This window comes from Rhopilema esculentum, chromosome 19 (assembly GCF_057945365.1).
Source record: "Rhopilema esculentum isolate cy_ngs chromosome 19, ASM5794536v1, whole genome shotgun sequence".
Lineage (NCBI taxonomy): Eukaryota > Metazoa > Cnidaria > Scyphozoa > Rhizostomeae > Rhizostomatidae > Rhopilema > Rhopilema esculentum.
In genome coordinates, this window is record NC_142833.1 from 6,442,582 (window position 1) to 6,463,819 (window position 21,238).

The 21,238-nt window shown below is 35.6% G+C and overlaps 1 protein-coding gene across 1 annotated transcript in view; it reads left to right on the top strand.

Moving 5' to 3' along the window:
• LOC135688514 (phosphoinositide 3-kinase regulatory subunit 4) overlaps positions 1-21,238 on the top strand; it is a 33,981-nt gene that overhangs the window by 9,439 nt on the left and 3,304 nt on the right. Inside the window, exons 6-28 of the mRNA XM_065205386.2 lie at positions 259-382; positions 1,258-1,333; positions 2,078-2,174; positions 3,178-3,269; positions 4,071-4,123; positions 4,743-4,973; positions 5,419-5,574; positions 6,415-6,711; positions 6,920-7,054; positions 7,428-7,565; positions 8,492-8,583; positions 9,121-9,276; positions 9,687-9,855; positions 10,840-10,974; positions 11,625-11,847; positions 13,871-13,928; positions 14,693-14,752; positions 15,696-15,826; positions 16,734-16,818; positions 17,198-17,295; positions 19,285-19,395; positions 19,943-20,068; positions 20,919-21,076. Coding sequence (XP_065061458.1) covers positions 259-382; positions 1,258-1,333; positions 2,078-2,174; positions 3,178-3,269; positions 4,071-4,123; positions 4,743-4,973; positions 5,419-5,574; positions 6,415-6,711; positions 6,920-7,054; positions 7,428-7,565; positions 8,492-8,583; positions 9,121-9,276; positions 9,687-9,855; positions 10,840-10,974; positions 11,625-11,847; positions 13,871-13,928; positions 14,693-14,752; positions 15,696-15,826; positions 16,734-16,818; positions 17,198-17,295; positions 19,285-19,395; positions 19,943-20,068; positions 20,919-21,076 — 3,001 coding nt within the window. The remainder of the gene's footprint in view (positions 1-258; positions 383-1,257; positions 1,334-2,077; positions 2,175-3,177; positions 3,270-4,070; positions 4,124-4,742; positions 4,974-5,418; positions 5,575-6,414; positions 6,712-6,919; positions 7,055-7,427; positions 7,566-8,491; positions 8,584-9,120; positions 9,277-9,686; positions 9,856-10,839; positions 10,975-11,624; positions 11,848-13,870; positions 13,929-14,692; positions 14,753-15,695; positions 15,827-16,733; positions 16,819-17,197; positions 17,296-19,284; positions 19,396-19,942; positions 20,069-20,918; positions 21,077-21,238) is intronic.

The following is a 21,238-nucleotide window of genomic DNA, read 5'->3' on the forward strand; positions in this document are numbered from 1 at the left end:
AAACTTTAAAGCATCTAAACAAAGAAGTGACAGGATGTGATGTGACAATTTTAGACAGTATCTTTAATGCTCCTCTGTTGTCTATCTTCCTTGATTGCTTCATGTATTGCCAAACTACGTACCTCAGAAATATTTCTTATTTGATGCCATATTCTCAGTACGTTCATCGAAGAAACAAATTCACAATCTATTTCTGTATGTATTGCTTCTAACAAATTGAAATTCAGTTTTTAATGGCTATCTTGTTACTGGCTACAGATGTGTTATAGCAGAACTGTTTTGCGAAGGCAGCCCGTTATTCGACTTGTCACAGCTGCTTGCTTACAAGAACGGGGATTACAGTCCTGAAGTGAAGTTAAGCAAAATCGACAATAAAATCAAAGTTAGTTCTACACTTTATTTTCTTCCTTTCTTTCCTTTTTGGATTACTTCTATCCCTAATTTCTGTTTAACTAAGCAACGTGTGGCTTTCAAATTTCATTAAACCTTCTTTTCGATTTTATTTGTGTTTTATCCAAAAAAAGAGGGGTGTCGGCTTTTGCTTTGGATCCAAAACCATCTGAGCTACATTAAAACAGTCGGAGCTCTACATTGCGCTCGTCGCACGGAAAAGTGTATTAGATCCATTCGATTCAGTGTACGATTTCATGATGAATATAAATCGTTAGCTAAATTAGCTGTTTTCATGTTTTTTGATAGTTCAAAAAATTTTAAATTGAGATAAGGCATCTCCTGTCCTCTACTACGACTTCACTTGCTTTGAGCGTGTGTCATTTCAAATAAATGAAAAAGTCATTGACGTAACGGATACCAATAAATTCAATGTCATTTGTAATTTCCCTTAACTCGAAAAGAATGTTACAATGCCTACCTAGTGCCTTAAGTAGTCTTCCTGCAAAGAGTTTCATGCATTGGTTTTTTGCATAAGGTCTGCTTTTGAACATTTGCAATTTATAATCAACTGATAATCAGAAATTTCTCATAATCTCGTCAATGTATAGTTTAATTTTTTGTTAAGTTCATGTTAGGACCATTTGCTAATCTTAGATATAATGAGAAATCTCTCGCAGCTTCGTTAATATCTAGTTTCATGAAATGACCTTTTTTAGATAAGATCTGTTTCCGACTATTTGGATCTATGATAGATAAGAAGACGAGGCATTTGTCGCGCTTTTAGAAGTATTTACGATTGCCACTGTAGCACTTAAGAATCTGTAAGCAGGTTGCTATTCATATCAAGTGATAATTGATTTCTAGGAATTAATCAAACAGATGATTTCAAAAGATCCCTTAGAAAGATTATCAGCTAAGGAGTGTATGAATACATATCGAGGTGTGTGCAAATAGATAACTGTATTTTTGAAAGAATGTTTGTAGAAATGGACCATAAATCAACAGCGTTCAGTACATCGGATATCGAGCTTTGGGTTGGTTGGTTGGTTATTTGTCATGTGTCAGAATTCGGAATTTTTTACTATCTACGGGTAACAATTTCGCACTTTTCATGACACTTAAAGGCTGGGTATTTGCACTTATACAAAAAAATTATACGAGCTAGTAATTTAAGATTGAATAAGATATTACTGTATTTTGTAAATTATTTACTAGCACTGATTACAATCGCACAAACATCGTATTGTCCAATAGACAAATATTACAGCCTCACTACGAGATAATTTTCAAAACAAGCAAAGGCTTGTTATTTGAGATTTTAAGCTCAGATGTTGTTTGAGGCAGGTTGTACTTTGATTTTGTATGTCAATCAATCAATAAATCAATCAATCAATCAATCAAAAACTTTATTAATGTGTCAAAAAATATTTAGCTTACAAGCTAATTGGGGACACGTATCATCATTGACATTATGCTACTTAATGCCGTCTAGGCACAGCTGTACCGAGTTCCTTGCGTAGAACAGAACGTTTCAAATGACATCGTAATTGTAACCTACGTCATTTTGATAGCTTTTTTGAAATTCAGTCTTTTAGGGGCTTACGTGTATGGTTTTTGTAGATTCTTTGTAAAGTTAGCTTATAGATAAAGGAGGACGTAGAGTGCATCACTTCCATTTTCATAGGTCATGTTTTTCCTGAAGAATTTTACACATTCTTGAAGTCCTTTTTTGCAAAATTCGTTGGATCTCCAGTCATGACTCCTGATGAGAAAGTAATGAGGTAAATATATATTTCAGGAAGCTTTTATTTTTTACGCTTCATATGGATAATAGAATCTCGCCTCTGCAGAGCTTAGTTCTAATCTGCTGCCCACCTTATCCAGATTAGCCCAATTCCTACCTTGTCAAAAATAATCAATTTTTAGTGAATTATAATGACTCTTCAAAATCTGACTTAAACCAAAAGAGGTCATATTGAGGCCACAACAGTTGGCCAATTTTCTGGATCGCATTGTGGAGATGGATTAGTGTCAGACTTTGAATCACAAACATTTATTCATCCATTCATTGTTTTTGGTTTTTTAATTAATGACCGACAGGTTGCAATAAATCAATTGAGGTTGCTGCATAACATATATGGGCCCTCTTTTTGGAGCCCATAGTATCCTTTATATAAACCTGTAACTTTCTGATAATTGGTAATTTTTAGTAACAGAGTACCAATGTGCTTCATAGCTACTTGGCAACAACTATGTACTACATTAAAAGGTGTTTCTTTGTTTCTTAAAAGTCTTTGTTTCTTAGTGACAACGATAATCTGTATGTAATTGCCCTGATTCCTTGAAATGGCTTTTTCAATGGGTATGGTCAGGTGCTTGTGCCAACACCAAAGCAACATGTATACGCCTCCGAGTAAACTGTTTAACAAGCCACTATAAAAATTAACTTTGGAGTAAGATTTTTTCGATTTTGGTCCCCTAAATGTTTGACTGAAACCCCTTCTGAAAAGAATCCCAGCTGGTCTGTGTTATCTGAACTCCGTGTTGAAGGCATTATCAAAGTTGGTTGATATGACGAGTTAAGACAAAATAAAAGTGCACGTGACAGTAGAGAAATATAGCCAGTGAAGACCAAATCTAGCCAGTGAAGAACCAGCCCTTGATGGAAACATAATGGAATTCCTTCTATCTTTGTTAGAATTTTTGGCATATTCGACGTCATAGTGGCTCGATAGGGCGTGACTATTTCAAACGCTTATTTTTTTCCTTATTTTCATCTGACAGAATTCACAAAGACCTGAAGCAAATTAAAGAAGCACTTCTACCACACCCACCAGAAGGAGATGAAGAAAGAAAGGACATACCAAAAACAGACAGTGCGTATTATAAACAGTATTGAAACTTTTAACTAATTTTTAGCGATGGAGACAAATTTTTTAACGATGGAGACAAATAATCTCCGAGTCGTATATCTAACAAAATGATAGCCGACATCCTTTGCTTCATAAAGATAACTTGCCTTGATTCAATCATTTGTGACAACCTGAAGATACGTTTTATTATTTCTGATATGTTTTGATATTTTTTGTTTACGTTTAAGCAATAAATGCCAAATTTTCTGTCAGTATTTTTCAAAATCAAAGGCAAATCGATAGATCCAAATAAAGCACTTGCTATAAGGCTTTTTCACTAAAAACAAACATAAAATGCTTTTGTTTCTTAAAAAGAGAAGCAATTCAAAAAGTTATTATACATTGCATTTGTCCTATGAATCAGATAACAGAATTTACGCGTGAAAATGTCAGTTTGACTGTTTGAATATATGGCTAAGCTCTTTTAAGTCGTGTATAACTTGCTTTTCAATATTCTAGATTTTGATTTTTGTTTTGTGTGAAAATAAATTTATACATTGGCTTACTGATAAAATGAAATGCAAAGAACAGCTTTTTATCAGATAATCTATGTCAAATTTGGTTAATCAGGAAATTTAAGTCCCTCTCGTCTGCATTGCAAACTCAGGTTTGCATCTGTTAACAACATTGCTCTACACACGAATCTGTACCGGTTATTGCGTCAAGCAATTTAGTTTCCTTCTGTTGTCAGCCAAAGTTAGTGATTTCTTCCTGTGTTATTCCGCTAAGTTCTTACCATATCTGAGTACAATTGTTATTTTTCAGATTGTTTTGTTATGATTTGCTCACTGATCACAGCAACAATTAGAAGTCTGAAGGTAAAGGCTACGCTACTGACCTTGCTGAAACTGAAATGCTTTTCGGGGCGATGAATTTTTTATAACTTCTAGATAATCAGTAGATTCGCGTGACGAATATATTGATATATTCTTTATCAAAATTACCAGGTTCAACAAACGAGTTATTGGATCAGTATGAATCTTAGCAATTGTTTGAAATGAGATTTTCAATTTAAATCCAATATAATCCTTGTGATAAACAAGATTTATATTGCAAAGCAATAGTCTTCTTTACTTTGGCAAATTCCCTTTTCTTTTTTTGACCGATAATGTAGCAAATATGCTTAACAAAAGCTTAGGTGGAGATGTTCAGTAACGAAAATCGTTAATTTGTAGAACCTTTGGATTAGTAAGAATCGATTTTATGAATTCATTTTGCAGAGGAAGATGTTTGGTTTTCAAATTCTGATAATTTTTTGCCCATCTATGGACAGCTGTCATATTAGTTTAGGAAAGAAAACACTGATTAAAATCTGTTATGGATGATTAGGCCATGTTTAATGCAGTTTTCTGTTATGCGTCTAATGAAATTAGCATGGCTTTAGCTTCGAACACATCCTTAATCAGCTTCATGCAATTAATTTTCCTTTTTGCCTAGTTCACACAGTCAAAGTTGACAGCATTAGACTTAATGTTGGAAATGGCGCAATACGTAAGCGATGACGTAATATTAGAGCGCCTGCTCCCATACATGTTTCACTTGGTGACCGATGATGTACCGAGGGTGCGTGCTCACACCATAAGTACAATAACAAGCAGCCTCCGTTTGGTGAAAGATGTGCCTCGAAACGAAGGCAATATATTTCCAGAGTACATACTCCCAAATTTAGTGAGTATACCAACCTTTATCTAAAACTATGAAGTAAAGAGTATGTTTATTTCTTACCTCATTTTTGAACATTTTTTTGGTTTTTCTGGAATTTTTAACATATATTCCCACATTTCTTTGGTCAGAAAATTTTTTTTATATTTGATAAGGTAGTGATCAACACATTAAAAAATGGGCAGCAAATCGTAAGACAGCCCTTGTTTGTTATTAGATATTCTATACAAATATGTTCATGGATGCAGTTCAATGAACACAATGCAAATTCAATGACGTTAAACAATTTTTTAGCGATTGAATGATTAAGTTGTTAAATGATTTAATGATTGAGTGATTAAGTGATTAAGTGATTAAGTGATAAAGATTGCCTATCAGTTGTTAAAAATAGTGATCGTTTACCTTATCAACCAGATCTTGTTACTATAGATTTATATCCTGCTCTCTCTAGAATTACCTTACAAATGACCCAGAAGTTATAGTGCAAGTGGCATTTGCAGAGAACATAGCTTGCCTTGCCGAAACGGCCTTACGTTTTTTGGAGATCGTTCAACTGAACATGCTAAATACAGCCAATCAAGAGAAAGATTCTCAGATTCAGTACCAGGTTTGTCCTGCTCATTGTTCAATGCTTCGAGAAACCAAATCAAACATTTTGATGAGATTGATTTTTTTCATATGCGTCATGCTTGTGGTGTCAAATATCGTTATATCTTGTGAGTGCGCCCTAGCCATCTACGCTTGTCTGGTGTACGGTTGAACTAGATTGTATATAACAAATTGTGAGCTTGTTTGACGCTTCCACGAAGTTTAATTTTTCGCTTTCCTCGTGTAGTGCTATATCTTCGGGTTGGTGTGCTGTTCATTTTGAAAATTCCTTTATAGGTTTAAATTGACACGAGAGGGGAAATTGGAGTAGGAGAGTAGAGTTTAGCGAGAGTTTTATAAAAGGGTTGTCAAGTTTTAAGTAAGGAATAAGCTTCAATGTATAGTTCGGTGGTATGTGGTATATTTTAGGTTTTTGTCAGCCTTTTCGCTTCCTACGCGTTAGATCATTCGTTTCCATACAGTCAAAGCTGACAACATTCGACCAAATTTTTAGACGAAATCTTGAAACAGCTGCTCCATACATTTTTCATTTTTGTGACCGACGATGTACCAAAGGAGCAAGCACACACCATTACAACCATACCAAGCGGCCTCCATTTGGTGGAAGACGTATCTCAAAACGAGGGAAAAATGATTCCACTCTTGCGTGTCCACCAAATGCACTCTTAGGGTTAGCGTTTTGCTTTACTACTTGACTTGGCTGTTCTTGAGAGAGTTTAGTGAGAACTCGTGGGTCACTCTTTTCAGGCAGCATCAGGATAACATTCTTACTGACAGCTTGATCTATGTCACGCTATCACTTGATCTTTGCTTTTCAGTTTTTTCAATTATTTCGTAGGGTAGCTATGATGTTGAACTGCAAGCCCTTCACGAGCTGATTCAAAGCAAGGTTACAGCGTTGTTAACGAATTCTGAAAACATAGTCAAAAGAACATTACTTGAAAAAGGCTTAACGAGACTGTGCGTTTTCTTCGGTCGCCAGAAGGCTAACGATGTTTTACTTTCACATATCATAACATTTTTGAATGACAAAACCGATTGGAAGTTGCGTGGAGCGTTTTACGATACAATCGTTGGTGTTGCTGCATACATTGGCTTCCAGAGCATGAATATATTAACACCACTTTTGCAACAGGTTTGGGTATTAATATTTTAATAGTTAAGTCAAAAAGCATCTCCACTTTTGAAAGAAATCGTTGTATTTTCTAAGTAACTTCTTATCTCTTTTTGTTTTCTGCAGCCTTGGCCACTGTCAGAGAGTGCGCGATACAAATGTTTTCTTGATTTTTCTAAGACTGTTTCATTACAGTGTGATTCTTTTTAACATTGTTTTCTGGTTCCAGGGCTTGAAAGATAACGAAGAGTTTGTAATCTGCAAGGCTATCCATGCTCTCACCTGTCTGACTCAGCTGTGCCTACTTCAGAAACCAGTGCTAGAAAGTTTCATTTCGGAAGTTCTTCCATTCTTATGCCATCCGGTATTGCTATTCTTGTATAAAACTTGATTTTAGTAAGCCGTGTTCTTTTGTTTCTTTCTAAGGATTTAAAATCCACTAATTCGATGAATGTACCGTAAAAAATCAATCAACAATTTTCTTAAAAGCCTTTTGACAAGATCAAATTCATTTAACCATTGAAAATTGATGTTAAATTTAAGTATTTTACGAAATTGGTCATGTTCTCTGATTGAAAATGCGCCATTTTGATGACCTCTTGCTCTACGTGTTTTTAAATTGAAAATATTATTTTTCGCCATTATTATTTTCTCAATTCCATAATGATATATATCAGGTCTTCTTCCTTTCTGAAGAACTGATCAAAATGAATCGAAAGGTTTTTTCTTGTCATTAGAACGATTGGATTCGATATGCAGCAGCTGGGTTCATCTCAACCTGTGCAAAGGTAATGAACGTTGCTGATGTTTACTGCTGTTTGATGCCTGAAATCAAGTCATACCTGAAAATGCCAATAGTAGAGCTTCAGAATGAGGTACTAGTCTACTTATTTTTTGTACTAATAGTGTATTTTGACCGAATTTGACACTAATGGTGTATTATGACAGAATTTGACACTATCGGCTTATCATGCAGCTTGCTAGCAAGTTCCCGGGTAAAGGAATTTGCAGAAACACAGGTTTTGAGTTTTTCGGTAATTTGCAATATTCAGTACTGCAGATCCATTCATTCTTGGCAAATATCACCTTGTATTGTTAACTGGCATACAATTTAGGCCTTACTGAAATGGGCCCCATTAACATAGCTTTTCTGATAAACGAATTAGCAATTTTCGACTGTACCGTACTTTCCAGTGCAATATTCTCACACAATGCTACAAGCATCCCAACTCTTCAGAAATGAATTGAGTTTGTAATCAACGTCGGTTACAAGAGAATGGGGTAGCTCTTAGAGTTTGGTGCAAATTAAGATACCTTTGAGGTAGGGATAGCGTCTAGTACCACGTACCACGCGGTAGGGTTAGCGTGACCAGCTTTTGCTTTGATTTTCAGGAGCGCATTTCGATTAGCAAGGCTTTATTTCAATTTAGTAGATGGGCCTTACTTGAGATTTTTACAATAACTATGCCTTTTGAACTTGACTGGAGCCTCGCTGGAAATTATCTTGTTGAGCGATCTCGTAGCACTTGATAAGGTGAATTATGCACCAGGAGTTTCCCCTAGCTACCCTGGTTCCCACAAAGTTGGCAAAAACTACTGCAAAAATCTTAATGTGTAATTTTATAAATAGTCTAGGAAGCTAATGATTGACGCTGAAATCAGATTTGGCCAATTCGACAAAAATATCCTGTCATGACAAAGTCATATCGTCATAAACAGAGTAAATATCTCAGCATTTTACAATGAATGGTTTACCATAGATGTTAAGAATCAAAATCTAATACAAAATTCTTTCCTGTAGACCATTTTGATAAGCCTGCTGAAAGACCCGATTCCAAGACCAGTTTATGAATCCCTAACGAAGTCACAGTACGCAAGGCAAATTATTAAAAGGTAAGCATTAAAGTCCCTTAAACTGAATGTTTCATTTTCACCAGTGGCATTGACAAAGGTTTTAGAAGTTGCGTAGCATTTTGAGAGATACAGAGAGGATTTGATTCTGCTACAAAATACTGAGCTTTTTAATTCTGCCACAGCCATGCTCTTCTATGCTAGATTATCAGAAAGGGCTTTTTTGTTTTTATGGATTAGAAAATTCTTCTAAAGAGAAGCTCGTGAATTTTTGTCATCAATGTCTCACAAGGATCTTTTTCTTCATTAAAAGTTAGCAAGCTTTTTTGTATTTTAGATGCTTATTAGTGCAAAATTTTTACCAAAAGCAAAATTAGTTCAGTTTTTAAAGGAATGATAAATGTAGTAATGTAAGTTAGCAATAATATTCTAAAGTCCAAGACCTTTTCAAATATAGTTTGTACACTCAATTCAACGTAACAGTACACTGGAATAGGATGATATTATATATAGCTACCTTAGAAATTTGGTTGCTACAGTATCGTAATGTGTGCATTTGGGATATGCTTACCATCTCAGATTTGAACAAAAGCCGTCAAAGATGGATTTGACAAACGATGACGTCACCTCTCAAACAATGAGAAGATTGACGTCACAGGGTCTGAATGAGGAGGTTGAAGAGAAGGTTGTGAGGCTCAAGAATGTCATCTTGAAAATGAATGCAAGCAGAACTAGGTAAAATGTGCATTAGTATATGTTTCTTTAAATTTATTTTCTCATGTATTGCTTTGGTATACATCAACGTTAAGGGTGGAGGGACGTTATGCAGAGTTTTCCGTCTATTCAGTCGGGGAAAGAGTTTAGGAGATACGAGGAAATCATACTCTCTCATGTTTACCTTTTTAAGGCGTGAGAATAAGTGTTTCTATTAGGATTATTGTTTTGTAACAGCCTTTTTAAGTTAAGCACTGTAGGTAGTTTGTAGACTTGATTTAATATACCGCGCAAAGGAATTTTCCTGTAAGTTCTTTTAGTTTTGAGTTATTTTCTGTTAATGCTGTTTAGCTTCAATTTTTCTAAATGATGATGCAAAATTGAGTTTTCAATCAAAATTTTCGGATTCAGCAATTGCAATTTCTCCCCAGCCTTGAGAAGCAAATCGACTTAACTGCACCTGGATATATCGACCTGTCAACTGTAACTAATGGTGACAAAATTATGCGCGTAATGGAGCTGGCGCGAAACGAGGAAGTGAAGCCGGTTTCTTCAAATCAGAAGAAAAGCAATCTAAAAAAGACGCCATCTATTGATCAAGTATGCTCAGAATTTATGGGTTTAAACTAATCTCTGTATTTGCCAAGTCTTTGAGTCTCCAGTATCTAGAATTTAATAAGCAATGCAACATGAACTGTACGAATAAGCTAGAACGAAGCAATTTCTATTTAGTTTGCATGGATTCATCTGTTCAGTTTGCGTGGTTTCAGATTTTTTGCAAGCGGTGGTTACCTCAAGCTCCTGCTGTGTAAAGTTCATCTTCTCTCTAGAATTCTTCCACTAGGTGAGAGGTTAGCGGTTGCTGATTGGCAGAAAACATAGGAACCAATCAAACGCGTCTTTCTTCTTCTCACGTGACTTTCGATCCACACCTGGATATAACTTACCTGCTTACTTTCGGTCATTATGCAATGCTTATACTCTGAAGAGTATCGAACGAAAAGTACTTCAGTACTTTTTGCTGTCACTTTTCCGTCTCATCTTCAAATTATGCGGTATCAACAAATTATTTGGTTATTTCTTTTATGTCCATAGCCTTCGGAACTTGAGGAAAATTAGTTGAAGTAGAGGTCGTTCTGGTTTTGTTTATTTTACAAGCATAAAATATCTACTCCCATTTCCCTACAGTGTTTCAGCACAAAGTATTGCTGGGCACTCGGGTTGCCAATGTTAAGTTGAATTACGCTAGGTCTGGGTTTTCGAATGTAGCAAAATATTTTGAAGAGCTGGCAAGATTCTGGATAAAAGTAGAAGTTGGGGAAACTAAGACTTCTGGGAGCTAGAGTCATGATTTTATTAAAAGGAGGCAAACTATGGGAATCGCATAACATTTTCAGGAGAAGGGGAAGAAAAAGGTGCGAGACCAAGAAATAAAATGCTAAAATCCCAAGAAAAAATTTGACTAAGCAGTCCGGAAGGGAAAATACTTAAGGCTTCGGTCTACATTATATGAATATGATTTCAGTTTGAACTAATTTTTATTCCATTAAACATTTAATTTATCCTTTGTTGTTCCACTCGTAGCAACAATCATCGGCTATTTTGGCACAGGCATTTAAAACGGACGAAAAAATAGAAGATGAAACACAAGTGACTGAAATCGAGAGCAGAAATGAGTCAAGCAAAAAGCAGAAAGGGGTTGGAAATATACCTGAGAATGTAATAAGCTAAATATTTTATTTAGAGTACACCTCTTTGTTTGATAAAACTCTCACTCTATTCGCAGTGTATAAAAGTTTTTTGCCTTTTCCTCTACTTATGCTTAGTACCTACTGAATAATTTGTGTGATGTTGCAAGAATTTATAGCATCTTAAAGATACTAATTTTGTTTCAGCTTTTTGCTTCAGGATGTTTATCGCGCTGTTAGTGTTGCATAGTGAAATGCTGCAATTATCTGCCACTCGCTGATTTGACATAAAACACGATTTTCTATTATGAATTTTTCGATTTTGGTGTTTTGATGACCTGCACAAACGTTAATCGAAGCAAGCTGTTAGATGAACATAAGTTGGTATTGGGCGAGTATGTCGTAGATGTATAGCGAAACAGGCAATATAAAATTGTGGTGTTTGTGAGACTCTCCATAACTTTAAAGTCAGACATAAGCAACATAGTAGATTTCACGAACGTGTGTGGATTCCGTGACACTTCCAGCCAATTAGAATTTCTTAAACTCTTGTTTCCAAGGCTTTCGTCATAATTTAAAGATGGTGGTTTATTAATCGAAGGTTGGTAGATTATGTTTAAGATGAGGCTTATTCGCTTCTATTTTTGTGATGCTTACAGTGTTTTCTCATACTGTTAACAGTTAGATTTGAAAGCTCCAAAGCTGCAGGGCACCCAAGATTCATCACAGGTCAAAACAGCAACAAAAAACCCACAACAGCCACTGGAAAAGCAGCAAAGTCCTGCGCAGGGTCAATCACAAAAGCCACCGCAGCAGCAAACTATGACTGATCAGCCTAAATTTGCCAAGTGTAAACTAGATCTTCATAATTTGGCTGTACAAAAGAGAGCAGAGTACAGACGAGGTATAACGTTTTTCTAGCAATAGCTTGTAAACAATAAATTGAAAATAATGCTAAACCGCTTTTGCAAACGTTGTCCAATATGGCAAACATCATCAGATATTGTGATAGATTTTCATTTTTGACATTTAGATAAACATCCCAAATCCATTAAAATGCATAGGCATTCTGAATGGAATGGAGGAGGGAATGTTTATGAAAAAGAATTGGGAGATGTTTATGTATTCATGCTGCCCACCATGCGTTTAACCTTGATGTTTTTCTTGATGTTTAAAGGCAATCTGTCACGACGTTGATTGGTTATAAGAACAAAGGGATTTTTATTGTTTCCAGTCCCCCTTTAATTTATCGCATTGTAAAAAATATGGCGGAGCGCTGGAATCGTGTTTAGGCTATTGTTCCAGCTATTGTTCTCGTTAACCAATCCACAACGAGACAGATTGCCTTTAAATCAAAGGCTCAGCTGCTTTGTCCAGCAATGTTTTACCTTCAGTGATCATTCTGCCAAAGACAGTGGCTTTACTATTACTTTGCTCTGGAAGCAAATAAGCTTTCACTGTTCACTGTCTTTCTTCTGTTTTCAACTTGCCTACTGTTGCTTAATGTATTAGGAACACGTTTAGTCCTATGGCAACTTGTCGGCTGTAGCTTCTTTGCCAGTTTAATTTGCGCTTATCCAGTGTACTTATAGCAACTCTTCCGGCATGGTTTGTCCTGTTACTGTAATTCGTTCTGTGAGCGAGTCGTTTGGTGTTATTTGACCTGTCAGCAACTAGTTCAGTATAATTCGTCCTTTAAGCAAATCTTCAAGTTAAATTCTTCTCCTTAGCAACTTGTCCAATGTAATTCACCCAATTAGCGACGTATCGTCTTGTAAGCAAGTCGTCCGCTGTAATTTGTCCTGTTAGCACCTCATCTAGTGTAATTTTTCTCGCTAGCAACTTGTCCAATGTAATTCACCAATTAGCGACTTATCCAGCGTAATTCGTCCTGCTAGCAAATCATTTGGTATGATTTGTTCTGTTAGCACATCGTACGATGTGATTTGCCCTGTTAACAACCATCTAGTGTAATTCTTCCTGCTAGCGACTTATCCACTGTAATTTTTCCTGTCAACTACTCGGGTGTAATTCGTCCGATAAGTGACTTACCTAACGTAATTCATCTGTTATCAACACACCTGTTTTGGCTATAATTTTATTTCCCTTGTCCTCTTCAATAGAATGGAGCATTTTCTGCTGTGGGTACTGATTAACAAGATTGTTTAGAATCGAAATTCGGTCCTATCAAAAGGCCAGATTCAATAAAGATTCCCCTTCTAGCTACATATTTCATAGTAAAAACATCACATTTGTGAGGATATCTCAATGGTTGGGGTCGCTGACACAAATCCAAGGGCCTAGAGTTCGAGTCCAAATTAGCTCTCAGTGATTCTAGTCATAAGATACTGCTCGATAAGCAAAGCTTCTCAGTGTCCTGAAATTTCCTTTGGAAGCTACAATGCCTGCCAAAAGTACTTGGAACACCCAGCCATTTACGCAGCATTTGATATCTTTCATTCCTTTCATGAAAAAAATTTGCTACTTCCGCCCCCTTCCCCCTAAAACAATGTTGATGATTTAGAGAAATATCATAAAAGAAGTGCAAAAGAAAGTGCTTCCTAAAATCCTAACCCGTTTGATAGTAAACCAACATTGTTCTGTAGGGGAGAGGGGGATGATTGATTTTGACCTTGAAAATTGATGTCAGTGTTCCAAGACTTTTGGCAGGCATTTTAAATAGTAACAAGTACAAATACAGAAAAAAATAAGAATAGCGTCATATTTTACCCGTATATTCCCTTTTTTTTGCATTTGCTGTTAAAAAAGTACCAATGCCTGGATATTCTGACACTCGGCGTGCGGCAGTATTCCTCTCGCTCCATTCCCCAGCTTTGCATTTTATGTTTCCGATTCTAGTCTTGCTTTCTGCGAACAAGTTATATAATCGTTATTATTGCAGAGATCACTGTGTTATTTCTTTGCAGATGTGAAAGCGAACTCATTAGTATCCTCGTTAATTGAAAATAGAGGACGGCAAACAAGGTATGTAGTTTGGTAAAGATCTTCAGCGTATAAAATATCTTCCTTAATTATAACATTTTTATTTGTCAGTGATGTGAAACTTCAGTGATAATATATTTGTTTGAAGCTTCGAAAGTAAATAGATGCGAAAGTAAAATGCTAATCAAATGAAATTTTATCAGAGTTGATTTCACGAGGGATGTTGTAGACTTTGATTTCGCTAGGGGTTCTTATTTCAGCTAATTTATATTATTCTCACTTGGGTGTCATTTGTCATGCTTCAGTTTGGTATTTGAGTTCTTATGCGCTTCATTAGAGAAGAAGGAGTTCTGTAGTTTGGGCTTCTTCATGAAAATGTGGGTCCCTTGACTCAGATGGGTGTATTTAATTGCTTTGGGTCGGGATTATCGTGCTTACTTCGTATTTTGTTTCCATGCTGTTCTCTTCTCTAGTTACACCCTCCCCTTTTGGTATTAAGCGTAGTGTGTTTCTTCGAATCCTTATTTATTCTACTGCATTAGGCTAGGGCATGTTTACATCACGGTATTCATTTCAAAGTTCTTATTATTTTTCGTTTAGGAAAGATATTAGGCTCTTAATTCAGTCTTTTTTTCTCTTCCCCTCTCATATCTTAGGTATCTAAGGTAGGACTGGTGCATCGGCTCTATGGTGGGGAAAGTGAACTTTTCTTGTCCATTCCCTGCCCAGAACTTTAAGCTGCTTGTACTTGAATCCATTAAGCTATATCAAAGGTTACCGAATGAACAAATGATTTTCATTTTCAGTTGGCGGCCAAAAGGACAGCTAGTGGCACATCTACACGAACACAAATCATCTATTAATAAGTGAGTTTATTTGTTTATTTGATTAAACAAACACACTTCGTATCACCTTACATAGTATTTTTTGCTTTGGTGTTCTTTGAAAGCAAATGTATTTTCATAGGAATGCAGTTGATTTGAAAAATTGTCAAAACTCTTTAGAATTTACTGTTTTATGCTGTGCAGATATATATATTCACTGCAAAACATTTAAAACCTACATTGGTGTAATGAAATTGGAAAAATATATTGCTCTTTTCCCTAATTATTTCTCTTTTAACTTTTGCGTCACAAAATTGAGAGGACGCTGTTTCGTTTAATACATTTTATCGCACAATACTGTTTTATACGTGGTGCACGTGGTGATAAGAAACTCCAATGTTTAACAGTAGATCCTAGTAAATAACATAATGAGGAATTTGCTTGCAATAGCGCAAGTGAATAACATAATAAAGAATTGTGCTTTCATTATCTGATTATGGGTTTTAAGATCATTGGCTCTCTCAAAAAGAACTTTGTCAGAACTGAAATAAAGCATTACACGTCGTTTTTATAAGCAATCGGTTAAAAGGGGACCATATCTCATTTCCTTTCCTTGCTAAGAAATTAAATACTATGTGGTGTTGTAATATCAATTATTAAAAATTTGTTGTAGTTTTGTCTTGAAAACTGCTTTTCTTATTGCTTGGAAATACAGCAGTCCCCTTGCTTTTTCCAACAAAACAAAGCAAGGAAAACAGTTTAAAAACAGCTTTCAATGGGAAATATTATTAATTTATACCTTCGTTATTTGTTATGATAGTTATATTTCATCGCTTAAGATTGTCCTTTAGTTAGCAACCTCAAGCGGTTTTCATTGCTCCGAAGTCTTTCCTTCAAACATAAAAACAATAGCTTTGGGTTGTAAGACCCCCCCCCCCCCCTGTTAGTTATGCCAGTGATGTTTTACTATAAAATTGTCTTTCAGGATCGTGGTCTCTGGTGATTGTGCCTTCTTTGCGACAGCTTCAAATGATGCCACTGTTAAAGTATGGGACACCCAAAGACTAGATGGGAAATCTGCGACGATGCGATCGAAGTTGACATACAGTAGATTAGGTAGATATAGTTCTGAGTAAAGGAGAAAATGACGTTCATTTTTCAATACATTTCATACAGCAATACCCGCCGAACTACTAGAAAATGACGACAAATGAATGTGCGAGCAGGAAGAGTGTATCAGATGTTTAGTAAAATGTTCACCTTCCTTCCAACATTTTTCAAGTAAGGAAGGAGGATCAGCCCACTGGAAATTGAAAAAAAGGGAGAAGATATGCATTTATTACAAGGACAATTACAGTGTTCCAGCTACTTTTGGCGGCCATGTTCTTTCCTTCCAGCTTTTTTCAAAGTAGAAAGAACGATCTTTCCAGGTCCTTAGGTTTTGCCGTTTGTAGTGAGATTTTTTTTATCACAATAAGAACAAATACAAAAAAACTCAAGTAGATCATTGTTGAGATGGAGGCAAAAAACATAACGTTATCGAGTTGCCTCCACACCCAACTCGTACAAATATTCCAGAACTTTGCATGATACAATATAAATACACTACAAATACACAATCGAGATCTACCACCTTTAAGAAAAGATCTATCACTTTTAAGAAAAGAACACCTGCCAGCGAAGTTTCTAGAACTTTAGACTTGACATTATCTTATTCAAGCCACTAAGTGTATCAGCACTCAGCAGTGTTAACTAACCTCATTATAAATTTTTTGAATTTGTTTGTTTCATTCCCTTGCATGTCATATTTGCTTCCTTTTTCTTGTAACATTTTTGTAAAATTTGAAATTGGTTGCTAACAAGACATGTTTGTTTTATGCCTGCTTAAAGCTGAAACTCTCGAATTTCTTACCTTATCAATAATTGGTTATTGTAACATTGAAATCTGAAATATTTTAAATGTAAATTTTGCCTCTTGATCTCGGTGCAAATTGCTATCAGATTTTCAATTGTTTTTTCATAGTCGGTAAAATAAATTGCCTGACGTTTTGTCAGAACTCGCACACATTGGCCTGCTCTTCTGATAATGGATCGATTCACGTTCTAAGGTACAGTGAAATTTTAAATTGCTTCTGTTTTCACGTTGTTACATGAGGCATTGGAACGGTATTGGAAAAAGTATTGATCATCGATTAGTAAAAATTTATCAACAATCAAAGTTTTTTGTCACCCACCAAAAACGTCAGGGCTTTTTGTTTTTAGATATTTCTAGCTGAAATATGTAGTTTGGGAAATGTCTATAATTGAATTTCACCAGATAAGCCCATTGCAAACAGAGGTATTAAAATACCCCTGCCTACTAAGGGCGGTGAGAGTAATTATTTTGCCAGTTTTCTTTTCTCGGCTCTCGATGTGTATTAGAATCATTTGTTTCACCCATAAACTACTTTATTTTTTCATGAATATATTATGATTTTTGCTTTAAAGAATTGAGAGCAACCCATCTCGGCTTCCGCTAGTTGTGGAGAAGAAACTTGACGTTGCAGAAGAGGGTTTGGCGGTTGATTTGAATCATTTCGACACAGGTAAGAAACTGGCTTAAAATCCCCCTTTCATTGATTAAGACAAGACTTTAAAATATCTGCAGCATACTGTTTTCTACGCATTTGACTGTGGTGCGGTGTATGTACACTTATTGCATTTACGTTTGGCCCAGTTCCACTGCGTGATTTCAACCTTAATCCCTATTTCAACTTACAGTATTTATCTCTCATCCCACGTAATGTAGCTATGAAGTTCATCTGTGTTTTTCATCTGAACCAAGTGTCCTCGTACTGTTGGATCCGAATCCAGCTTGATTTTATGTATAATGAAATTAATCATTCATTCTTCTAAAAGGTCTTATTCAAATGTGACCCAAAAGCTCGTTCTTGAATATAGGATCAAGATTTTTTTCTTCTCTAAAATATCTCTTAAACGGCTTACACGCACTTTGCTTCTCGTCATGATTTAATCGATGGCTTTCATCTCAGGACAGCAATTCTAAGACCTTTCTTTACATTTACTTTATTTTAATATTGGATTAAGTTGAAGGAGAACTATACTGAGGCTTATGTGTAACTGGTGTTTTTAGTGCATTCAGCTATGCAGGTGTTTTCCTGCAAAGATAAGAAATTTTTCCATCCACGTTTAGTTGATTATCCTTCTGAACCTCTATTTATTTTACGTTAAACCCTTATTGGGTCTCTGACCCCAAATATCAATTCTCTGTCCTGAGGTGATCGTTTAATCTTTCTTTACAAGAAGTGCTTGGATGTTTTCATGACTGGCTATCATTTTGTTTTGCTCTAGCCACATGTTTACTTCACGTGCAAAGTCCCTTATAGGCCAGGAATAGTTTGTTTAGAATATGATGATAGATCGTCGTTAGCGTCGTTCTGTATAGGAGCATCTTTAATGAAATAAGATGTTTGGTATAAAAATTGAAGAGAATAGGGCCTAGAACAAGTCTTTGAGGTACTTCTATCAAGACATATTGACAGTCAATATAGACTTGTTCTAAATGATATGTTATAAATGTTATAAAAAATCATCTCGAATCTTCACAAAGCTTACAAATTTTGAATAAATCCACAATTTGAAGTAATTCTCTAGACAATAGCCCATTGTACAGAGAGATCGGCAAGATTGCTCGGAAGCCTTAGCTTCTATACTGGTTCAGAATTCTTTCAGACATTCAACGCGCCTCTAAAAATGTCATCCACATAGATTTAAAAGTGTGTATCCTTGTTTATCTTTCACTCATGATTCGGTTCAGTTCAATAAGCAGTGTTGTACAGTCGCAACATAAGCTGTCAGAGGTTTTGTCCAGGGAGAACATTTTAAACTGAAACCTTAGTATTGGCTGATTTTGAATCTATTTGAATAAATTTCTAAAGAAAAGTTCTGAATTGAATCATAGAGACTGCCTGCGTAGCTTTAGTATCTAGACTATTCCAAAGTTTAGCACCGTAGAACGAAAACGTCTACCCGTTTCATGTGTTTTTCTTTGGAAGCTTTACGTAAAGATTTACAATGTTTTTTGGAAAAATTTACCTTGCTTCATTTTTCAAATAGATATTTTGGAAGTTGTGGAGTTTCTTATCTAATGGAATATTACTTTAAAATATGTCATAACAAGCTGTTTTATTCTGATTTTAGTTTTATCATGATCATTGGTGTGGAGTTTAGTTTTAACTAAGGGGGTAGGGGACAAATTAAATAACTGAGATTCATACAGTGAAGCATGTGTACAGTTATTTTGGAAGAATTTGCACGTGTAATGGTCATGTTTTCGGAATCGAACAGCTGATATCAACTTTGTTTACAACAAAATGTATTCGAATGTACATCGAATCGATAACACCTTCATTGCAGATGTTTTCTATTCTGTTATGAAGTTATTGATATTGCAATGCATAATCAAAGTATGTCCACTGCTAATCCCTCATCTTAACAGTGCCTTAAAAGCAAGTTATTTAAAATCGTCATGACATTAGTACAATGTGCTTCAAATGTGATAATTGCATTCACAGGCTCACAAAGTACCATATGTTACGCAACTGTTTATGGCTACATCTGTGGCTGGGATTTACGCCAACCAGCTGATAAATGTGCTTGGAAATTTAAAAATGACCTACATCATGGTACGTATTTTTCGATCATTAATGACCTATCTGCCAAGTCAAAACTTTTTAAAAAGATTGTTGGCAGTTGGTCTGTGTTAAGTTCCAAGACAAAAACAAGGGTCTTTGTTATGTCACATAATTTTGAAAACTACAAACTTTGTTTAAGAGAATAATTTTTTTTGAAGAATTCTGAAGCGCGAAATTTTTGAAATTGAAAAAATAAATTAAGAATAATATCTAAGCTCGATTTCATTGGAAACTTAACTATTTATCGATCTGCCTTTTTGAGCAGTCGCGACTTTGAACCAGAGACAAGCGCGAGTTTCATGGAAATGGTTAAGGTAGACTCAACCAGCTTTTGTTGTGCTTATATGTTTTATTTCCTAAAGTGTTTTGTAATTAAAAAAACAGTTGCAAAGATTACTAAATTTACATATCTGGTTGCTTAAGAGTAATTTAAGAATAACTTCAGGAACAGGCCTCCAAATATTTATTTCACCATCTATGTATTAGCCTATGGAAGTAAAGTGATACTTATTTCTGGGCTCTCGTTCTCCATTTCTAGGATTGATCACGTCTTTCGCAGTAGACCCTTTTCAATGTTGGCTCGGTTGTGGCACAAGTGAAGGTACCATCGTGTGTTGGGACATGAGATTCCAGTTACCAATCACTACCATTCAACATTCAAGAAGTAGGTCGAATTTTTTTCTATTATTTTTAATTCTGCTCCTCAAAGCAAAATTTAACTCTCCTTCCACTTGATCATTATGTTTACCTCTATAGAAGAAATTGATTTACTTTTCTAAGTATTTAATCTGTGTTGCTTTTCATGACTGTAGCATATTTTATTTATCAGCTGAAAGAGATCAGGTTGAATAAGGGCAAGTAAACATGATATGAATAGGTATAGTTTTCTGTGAATCGACGAAAGAGCGAAGCATATATATTTTGAACGTAGGAATATTTTGATCCACTGGCAGGGAATTCAGTTATTAACAGCTGACACTAAGAGCTGTAATAAGATTCCGCTACCTCTTGCTTCTCTCTCACTATACTACTGCAGCTATTTTCTCTTTAACAAGACAATGCGAAAATTCAATGTGGCTTAATACCAAAACAACAAGTTCTTCTATTCTATAAGTTGAAATCCAAAGCGTGTATCCTACAATTTTGTGTCTTGTCACCCTGATAAAATACTAAAACAGACCTTGGGTGTTGGTAGATGTTGTTTACTTTCTAACCATTTGATCGAAAGGCTTCATTGCTTCAAGTAATTAAGTTTTTGTTTTGTTTACAACTACGTGCAGGTCATAGTCCCTAAACAGTAACAAACTGCACAGTTTATGTCTATGCTCAAAGAAGCGAGCTGGCAAATACGATCCCTGCACATAAAATCAAACTAAAGAAAATACAGGAGAAAGTATTTGTTGCTCTCAATGCATATCTCGCACATGCAAGTTCAGATTTAAGCAGTCAGTGATTTAATATTTCATTCGAATTTTAATTATTTAGTTTTATGCTAAGTGCATAATGTCTTTCAGAGGCGCAAGTTCGTAAAGTAACAAGCCATCCGATAGAACAGTCTTGGATTGTGGCTTCATACCAAGGAAACAACGAGGTTTCCATGTGGGACCTTGAAACCGGTGCTAGACAGCAAACCCTTTGGGCCAGCCCGTACCCCCCACTTTCCCAATCTCAGGTATGTATTGCTTACCAAGGTTACACATTCTCACAGGATGCCATAGGCTCACAAGTTTAAAAGAAGCTTCCTTTAATGTTATTTGTTTAGACTCTTCTTGCGTGTTAAGTAGCTGCAAGACAAGTTTCTTTGTTAAAAATTTGTACCGTATTATAACATCTA